General features: G+C 43.1%; 1 protein-coding gene and 1 pseudogene across 3 annotated transcripts; both read left to right on the top strand.

Moving 5' to 3' along the window:
• The first annotated feature begins 789 nt into the window (after window positions 1-789).
• On the top strand, window positions 790-1611 carry LOC147454497 (enoyl-[acyl-carrier-protein] reductase [NADH], chloroplastic-like; annotated as a pseudogene).
• Window positions 1612-5723: 4112 nt separating this feature from the next.
• Window positions 5724-8834, top strand: LOC147454498 (uncharacterized). 3 transcript variants are annotated; one of them, XM_086516438.1, is made up of 2 exons: window positions 5724-5878; window positions 6758-8834. In XM_086516438.1, exon 2 carries the CDS (start codon window positions 6847-6849, stop codon window positions 8770-8772), a length of 1926 nt encoding a protein of 641 aa, XP_086372564.1. In that variant the 5' UTR covers window positions 5724-5878; window positions 6758-6846; the 3' UTR covers window positions 8773-8834. The 3 variants fall into 3 exon arrangements, with proteins under 3 accessions (XP_086372564.1, XP_086372566.1, XP_086372565.1); XM_086516440.1 differs by lacking the exon at window positions 5724-5878 and adding an exon at window positions 5892-6017; XM_086516439.1 differs by lacking the exon at window positions 5724-5878 and adding an exon at window positions 6087-6373.
• Window positions 8835-9238: the final 404 nt, after the last annotated feature.

A 9238-nucleotide genomic window follows, 5' to 3' on the forward strand; every position in this document is an offset into this window, starting at 1 on the left:
CCAGGAGGAAGCCAACCGCATGGAAAAGGCCTTCTCCAAGGAGGAATGCTCAACATCACTTAAAGCTCTTGGCAAGGAAAAGTCCCCCGGCTGGGATGGACTGACGACTCAATTCTTCAAGGAATTTTGGGATGATCTCAAGGGTCCAGTCACACAAATGGCCAATCTAACTGTTGCTGAAGAGTCATTGGATGCAAGTGTTAAGAGAGGGCTTATCAAGCCCATCCCCAAACAGAGTTGTTGTTCTCAACTTAAACATTGGCGTCCCATTACGATGATGTCAGTAGCACGCAAAATTATTGCCAAGGCCATAGCTCTCAGATTGCCACCCTCCTGAGTTGGATCATCTCTCCCCATCAACACGGGTTCATTAAACGGAGATCTATATATGAAAATATCTTGGCAGGTCCTCTCTCTTACATTCAGAGTGTCAAGGAGGTCATGAGTAAAGATGGAGGAGAGCACAAAAGCGTGAATTCCTTGCATGTGGGATGCACTTGGATAGCTTGCCCCGATGCTCCCCTTATGGGCACACTTATCACCGAGACAAGTCTAATGGAAATCTAGACATAGGAAAGTAAAACAATTGTGTACCATGTCACCAGTGGACCCGCAATTACTCGTTCTTTCCTTGGCCCATCCGGTCCAATGAAAGAGGGCGACTTTGAAGTTTGAGGTTGTAGGTAGAAATCTTGATTCCAAATCTCCAATTGTTAAAAAACGCTATCGCCCACTTATAAACTCGTTGGTCGCACATAGGGTTGACTTGACACAATAGTAACTGCTCCTATGGATTCCACTCTATGCCACCTCCAAGATGCCATAGTTGCAGGCTTCTCCTCTCGCAAGCTCCGCAATGTCACCTTTGCTTTGACATTGATGTTTGTGTCACCGCAACTTTGAAGCTCGATTTCAATTTTCTTTAGAAATCCATCCTTCTTCGGCTCTGATCCATCCAAGTTCCTTAGTCGTGGCTCCTAAGTCATTCGCACCTCCACTTTGTTGAAGCAAGATGATGTCCACCTCTTTGCTTCCGCACAACAGGTAAAGCAGAGATTCTTTTGGGAACTTGGGTTCTTGCTCTCAATAATTTGAAGTGAGTCTTAGGAGGGCAAAGTCTGATGCATCCTGCACGCTTCCAAATGGTTCACTCATGGAGATTGCCAAGGTTTACCCACTCAATGTTGTATTTGTCAATTTCGATGATGTTTTTGATGATATAGAAAGTAACAAGAGATATGTAGGGCACTCTAAGTGGATTGTGCAAGACATTGGTTTACTGAGAGCTAAGGCAACATAGATATTATGGTGCACTCTTTAGCTAATGGGTCCGTGTTGTCCAAACCTCCACTACAAACTTTGAGGTGCTACCTTACTCCCATTTCAATGTCAATTAGCTACTCATATGTGACCCTATTGGAACACTTTGCACCTTTAATGAATGTTGGTGGATCATTTATTTCACTTACATATATTGTGTCTGAAAGATTATTCCCGGTTAGACCAGTCAATGGTTATGTGTACCATTATTTTTTGACAAGTATGGTTTGCAGGTCACTTAGCAATAGCAAACAGTTGCTTTCTAATGGAGAGGTATGTAATGAAAATTGATAATTATCTATTTATTGTAGCTGACAGGTGGAAAAAGCATTAGCAGTTAATGGACTATACGAAAGAATATACATTTTATTATTCAAGTGCTCTTTATGAGCTATGAACATTATTGGGTCCAGTTGGCCAATGTGTATTCATTTTTTAGCATTCAAGAAATCTATAAATAAGAGGAAAATGCTCACTTTTGCACGGCGGGAGATTACACCCAGTGTTTGTGTTACTCTTCTCTCCTCTCCTCTCTCTTCTCTCACTGTGTCATAATAGCTAATATCTAATTCTCCTAAATGATTTTCTCATGTAAAACTGATCATTTAATATGGGGAAGTGCGAGGGGAGAAAAAGCTAGAATATTGGTTAAGCTGGCAGACCGGCCATAGTAGGGATCCAAAGGAGGGAAAATAGGGATCCGAAGGGTGGGCCATCTGCAAAAGAGCAATGTGCAACAATGGGTTTTAAAGACCCTAAGGTTCATCCCATTAAGACTTCCAAAATGCTAAGGTTCCAAAATTCAAAGGTTGTGTTCAAAGGTCAAAAGCTTAGGAATATTGGATGCTATGTGTGTGTATCAAAAGTCTTCACAACTCCTACAAAGGAGGGGCCAAGCCTTGCAAGTAGGGATGAAAGAGAAACACACACACACACACACACACACACACACACACTCACTCACAAGCCTCCTTTGCACAAAGGGAATGAGGGACACATGTCAGTTTCCTAGGCCAGATGCCCACAAGGTGTACTCAAATCCTATTGGATGGCCATGGAGGTGGACCAATGAGAATTAGGCTAGAGTAAATCTAGTTTAATTAATTTAAAAACATTTAATAAAGAACCAATAAGAAGTAAGCTCTCTAGAAGACTATTAGACAGTCTCCCAAGGGGTCCAATGAGCATTCAACAGCCCAATGGCTTGCCTGATTCCTATTGGCCAGGAGACAAAGGGGTTTAATGAGAGTTTAGTTGCATTGATTAATTACCTAAAGCTCTCACAAAAGGGGAAAGGGAGACACATGTCATAAGGCTATCACTTATGCTCCTTAAATCCTATTGGCTAAGCTTGGAGAGGTCCAATGGGGTGGTAGCATGAGCAAATAGCAAGAGGGGTCGACCAAGAAAGAGAGGGGGCTGAATTTTCAAAGGCATTATTGCATACACACTCATAAAAACTCATGTGTGAAGCAAGAAGACTCTCTCTCTCTCTCTCTCTCTCTCTCTCTCTCTCTCTCCTTCTCAAGCTTTAATGAAAAGCTTATCCCCTGCTCCAAGCTTGTGAGAAGGGAGGCCTACACCAACAACTCTTAGCTTTGTGATGCAAATCCAACCAAGAGCCAAGCTTCAATGCATGCTCATCTCCTCTACGATGCTAATTACTAAGCTATGCTTTGCTAAATATGAGTGATTATGTGAGGAGATGTACATATTTCTCGTAAGACTACTCCTTCTTCCTCTCAATCTACTCTCATACCCCGCTAGCTCTCACCATCTTCTTCGAAAATGTTTGAGGTCTTGGGTCTGAGACCGTGAGGGAATTGATGTTGTGTTTTATAAGTGTTTTGCTTAGTGCTTGAAGCTTCCATCTTCATTGCACTAGCTAGTATTGAAGGAACACAAAGAATACTACTGTAAAATGTCTCTCTTGATGGGAAAAACCATAATACAAAGCCTTTTGGAGGGGGGACCGGCTCCATGTAAATCCGGTCCTCAACTGTTATCAATAGCTTAATGCCTCTCTCTTTTGAAGTATTGTTCATGCTATCTAACTAGGTGTTATACTTTTTGTTGCTCTCTCCACCCAAGCACTCTTGTTATTCTCATTAGGAATCTATTCTGATGAAACTATGTTCATGCTATTTTCCATTACACACAAGTTTCTAGGCCATTAAATGTTACACATTGTGCCGGTCTAGCACTTCGCTCTAGGAGGTGCATTTGCATGTGCTCCCTTACTCTCTCTTTTCGCGTACGACTTCGATTATAAGCTCATAATATTTTCCAGGTATGAAAATTCGTTAGTTTATGGCTTGCAATATGTTATTTTTGCTATTTTGCAGTGCCTTCCCCTCTTCTGGTTGTAGCAACATGTGTGGGCTTCAAGGAAATATGCTAACCACATTTGGCCTCTCAAGATCTGTACCATGAAGGTGCATCCTAATCCCACTACATTTTGTTATGGACACAAGCCTATGACATATGTGTGGTCAAAGCACCTGTGCATCACAATTTCATTTATAAGGTGAGCAATGCCCATATCGTAGAAACTTTAGCCCATCCCATTTTGCATATGTTACAAATGCTTTGGTTAGCAACCCTTCCTCTGACTCCATCACTCTTGGCATCTCTATTCACATTCCATGTAGCGAATGGATCAATGATTCAAACATCTCAAAGACACTAAATAGATCCTCAAAATCCCCCCTTCCGAGTGTCTTTTGGACCAGCGGAGCAAGGTGTTAGAGGATGGGGAGTCTTTAAACTATTAGGGATCTCTATGGACTCCTTGGGCAATGGGATTGCAACATGTTTCAACAAAAGGTGGAGAGGTGTGTAGAAATGAAGGATCTCTAGCTAATAGTACTATAATGACTAACCACTTCCTAATGGACACTCTCCTCTACTAATGGTCCTACCGCTTGAGACCTCCTTCGTCCCAAGTGAACAAATATCAAAGATCTTAGAAAATTTTGAATAGGGAACTCAACTTCTTGATCACTAAGGGCAAAACGAGCATTCTATGAGGCCTTGAAGTCAACAAAATCACGATTGTAACTGAGAGATTGGCCTTGAAATGGGCAATCAAAGTTGACTACTTAAAAAGATTAGATCCTTCCATCTCCAAGAGGGTAGCAAGTGGAAAAACCTTCATGCCTTAACTCTATCATTAAGTAGCTTTCTCTCTTCCCTAACAAGGTGTTGTTGCTCCTATGGTTCATCCTCCACCATGACCTTCTATGTAGACATGGTCTAAGTAGTACATATAGCAGCGCCAAGAGGGGATTTGGTAACACTGTCACTCCAAATGGAAAACGTTATCAATGTATTTAAGCTTTTCAAAGTATCTTATCAACAAGGAAATACATTCCCCTCTTGCTACCACCCCAAAATTTTGGGATTGTAAGAGGTCTTTTTATTTGGGCCTATTTGAGAGTTAGGAATCAATCCGGTTTTCAGAATGCTTTCCTACTCTAATTAGTGTACATAATCATAACTAAGACCATCACCATCATCAAAACCAAAATCACTAAAGGAACTAAACATTGCTATATCGTGATGTATGTAGGGCAAACACTACTAGCTCAAGGAGTTAAGGATTTCTTGAAACATAAGAAAAGTGTATATGACACAACTCATTAGTACCAACATGCCATGCAAAACAGTGAAGCCGATGCAATCATTAGTGGTTTTCTACACCACCTAGAGGATTGGTTCTGTAAAATGTGGGAGGAGGCACATCAGATATATGCCAATTTGCTAGAGGTCAAGGCTTGCATTATGAAGCTCCAAGATTGGTTCAACACATGGGCTTTCCCTTTTGGACCCCATAAACATTTGGGTGGCCTTCCCCCCTTGAAAACGAAGGCTTCCCAAGTTCCCCTTCTCTTTGTGGCGCCCACTACTAATGGTCAATGGATTCACATCAAGTCGTTACCTTATAGGGTAGGTTTGTATTTTATGAGCTTTTACACTAATCAACCCTTTTCGTATTGTGAACAAAAGGCTATGGATTTAGAGGTCCCTATTTTGCAGTTGAACGCTCTGCTATTTGAAAATGATTGCTTGCTTGCTTATTTTTGAGGTATAACTAAAAGTAGAGACAACAAACACTCTTGACACTAGGAGGTGGAGGCAAACCCGACAGCATAAGGGTGGTATATTGTTCAAAGAAGATTGGGAACAACCCTTGAGGGTTAGGTGTTAACTATGCTTCGTGTGACCACACTAGTATATGTTCTTAGAGAGGAGGGCAGGCCAGGGGTCGAACCCAAGAGCGGACGGCGAGAGACTTTTGCTCGGTGCGTGCGTGTACATACTTTTGAGCTACTAGAATGGAGTCACATCTCTAAATTTATCTGATGTACGAGAGAGGGAGACAGCGAGAGAGAGAGAGAGAGAGAGGGAGATGCAGAATCAGCCTCAGATGGCCTAATGTGAGCATTGGATGAGAGAGCAGATTGAGATCTTAATGGCGAGAAGAGGGAGCGACAGAGTACTTGCACTGGCTTTTGAGAGCAACTTACAAAGCGCAAAAGCCTCTTCACCTTGCCCAGTACGTTTATTTCAAACACGCTCTCTCTCTCTCTCTCTCTCTCTCTCTCTCTCACACACACACACACACACACAGGGGTCTGCTCATTCTCGTCTACTACCTTGCTTCAAGATTCCCCTCTTCTACATCAAAAAATTGGGTACATCTTTTTCCTCCCTATTCACATGGTGAGAGGTCCAGGGTAATAGTAGTAGTCATTCAAAAATAGAGAGAGAGAGAGAGAGAGAGAGAGAGAGAGAGAGATGACCCAATACACACACACATTTTTCTGAGTTGCACTCGACTATATGGCCATTTTGCGAGAGAGAGAGAGAGAGAGAGAGAGAGAGAGAGAGAGATGACCCAATACACACACACATTTTTCTGAGTTGCACTCGACTATATGGCCATTTTGCATGTATCCTTCCTCATCAATTTGTACAAGAGAAGCAAGCTGCCCTCAAGTCGAAAAAGAGTCTCTCTTCAGTTTCTCACCTTACACGCAGCAGTCCTTTGGTCTCTTCTCTCTCTCTCTCTCTCTCTCTCTCTCTCTCTCTCTCTCTCTCTCTCTCACACACACACACACACACACACACACACACAGTTGCATGACATTCCTTTTGATACTTGTAATGTACTTTGTTATTTGCCCCAAAATGCTCTGTTTAGCTCTCTGCTCTGCCTTGCACTTGTTACCATGTAGCACTTCCCACCCCCCCCTGCCTTGAAACAACCGTAAGCATTGAGCTTTCTCTCATAATTTAATTGTAAGGCTCCTGCCTGCCAGCTTTTCTGGTTTTTGACCCCTCTTCACTTGTGACACCAAGCCTCACAACCACACATGCTTAGAAATTCATCACAGAAGCAGCTAAAATCAAAGCTTCTTTCATGAATGCCCAGGTTGTGCATGGCTGTATTTTATATGCAGAGGCAAGCTAACGGCAGCGAACATGTTAGCTCATTCGGCTCTCTCTGCATCACATTGAATCATGAGATTCAAATTGCTACATGTAAGACCCCATATTTGGCTCTTCAAGCAGCAAGAGACTCTAGCCACAAAAGCTTCCATCGATGACAGCTCTGGCGCCGACGGTCCTGTCGTCTATAAGCGGTCCACTTCATTGAAATTGGTTAAATCAGACCCTTCTGCTGCAAACAGCCATAAGGGCGCTGGTGAACTAAGTCCTTCCGATGAGAAACCAGCAACGATCGGCGCTACTATATCAAGTAAACGCTCCCAAAAACAGGGTAAGAATGTGCAAGTTTGTACTGTTGTTGATGCTGGGTGTACTTGTAGAGCTACTGTTACATCACAACATAAGCAGAAAACAGCTCCAGGCTCCTCTAATGTGAGTTCCAGAGATGTAGGCAGTTTGCATGATGTGTGTCGGCCCCGCCGCTCACAGTTTGTGGAAACAAAAGGAGCAAAACATGTCGATGCGGTTGCATCAAATCTCCATTCAAAGAGCTCTTCATACTCTTCTCGCTCACCGGGAACAAACGGTAGCATGGTGTCGCGCCTTGTCTGCAAGTCATCCCATGATGTGATAAAGCATACTCAGCTTGAACAAAGTAATGTAATTTGTAAAGCATTGCACGATGAGGACGCACAGCTGAATGCAATTACAGGGCAAGTGAGAGATACAGAGACAAATACACCGATGCAAATGGATGTTCATGAAATCGAGTGCAAGTTGAGAAATGCAGGATTAGAAGAGAGGAGAAGAAGCTCCAAAAAGAAGAACAAGCTTTCCTATGAAGAGGATTCTTTGACCAGCAGTGAACTAAGTAGTAGTCTTAGCACAAGCTGTGCTAATACAGACACTGTGCTTACAACGACGACAAGCGAGATGCAAGATATGCTAGTAAATTCGAATCCTGCCTTTGACATGGATGTGCCCACTCCGGGCAGTCATGTGATGTCTTTGGACGATTTGAGGGCGTCGATTGCACAAAGAAAGTTAGCTAACCTCAGTCCACAAGCTTCTCTTTCTACGGAAAATGTGGGGTTAGCTGATGGTTTAAGGGAAAATTCAGCCTTCACTGCCTCACCGTCTTCTTTTAGTTCTGAAAATGTTCGATCTTCGCATGCAGTTTCGCCTCAAAGCATGCAAAGACCCAATCGGCGTACCCACAAAGAGAAGGTGGAGGTGAGTGTAAAGCATGTAGTGGATGTCAACAAGCGGAGATCCGTAACTGAATCTGATGATATATCTCATCAAAGACAGATAAAGCAGAGCCAAAGAGCTAGTAGCAATACGCCTAGCAAGGTAAATGGGACGCCCCGAGAAGATAAAACAACATCGAGGAGGCCTGCTCGGAAAATCGGTATGGCCGTGCGGAAGGAGATGGATGTTGAAAATGCGAAATTTAGAGACAGCAGATGCTTAACTCTAAGAGAGCGTTATGGAGTAAACAGAAATGCACATGCACAATATGAAGCCAACAGCAAAGAAGCAGACATAGAATCTCTTGCACTGGAAAGGCGTGACATCGGCTATCTGCAAAGTGACACTGGACAAGATAAGCAGGTGGTTTCATCATCTTGTGAGATTCAAGTGTTGAGTCATGATGATCAAAGTGATGGTGGTCACAGATATCCCATGTTAAGAATCCATGTGGGTGGAACATCATCGTCGTCTGACGGTGTCGATGTCGGGGCATCCACATTGGAAGAGGGGGCTCTTGGGCATGAGATTGTCACAAGCGAGAGTGCAGTAGCGATGGTGAAGAGCTCTTATGATCCCAGGCGTGATTTCAAGGAGTCTATGTTGGAGATGGTGGCAGCCAAGCAGCTGCGTGCGCCCCGCCAACTGCAGCAGCTCCTGCAGTGCTACCTCTCCCTTAATCCGCAGCACTACCACCCCACCATCATCAAGGTTTTTCATGAGCTCTGTTCTGAGTTGTTTCAATGATGTCATCAGCTTTGAGCTGTCATTTTTCTTGCTACACTGATTTAATCTGGTTTTCCAAATAATGTGTAGCAATTCCCCCCCCCCCCCCCCCCCCCCCCCGCCGTGCTTGACATGCCCTCTCTTTTTCTTCTGCAATATTCCCTATTGTGTGACAGTAAGGAGATGCATACTTAGAGCCGGCAGGTCACATGATATCAATGTAATTAGCAATTTTCAGAGGTAGATTTAGAAAGTTTATGGTCACACATATTTCAAGAATTGAGTGTAAACATGCTCTTGTCAACTCTTCTGCAAGCATTCGCGATTACATCTATAGAGAAGCCATTGCTTTGCCTATTCAGAAAGGATCCTAGAGCTTCATCACCCCATCCCTTACTTGGCATATGCTGAAATAAGCACATTCCAAGAAACATCTTGAATACAAAGATTATCAAAAACTTTTTGTGCTTTCATGAATACACCACAT

This window comes from Adiantum capillus-veneris, chromosome 7, assembly GCF_014529385.1.
Source record: "Adiantum capillus-veneris isolate H3 chromosome 7, ASM1452938v2, whole genome shotgun sequence".
NCBI classification, from domain to species: domain Eukaryota; kingdom Viridiplantae; phylum Streptophyta; class Polypodiopsida; order Polypodiales; family Pteridaceae; genus Adiantum; species Adiantum capillus-veneris.

Bases quoted from the DNA above. Each gene is read 5' to 3' on its own strand.
- LOC147454498 (XM_086516438.1), top strand. From the start codon at position 6,847: ATGAGATTCAAATTGCTACATGTAAGACCCCATATTTGGCTCTTCAAG.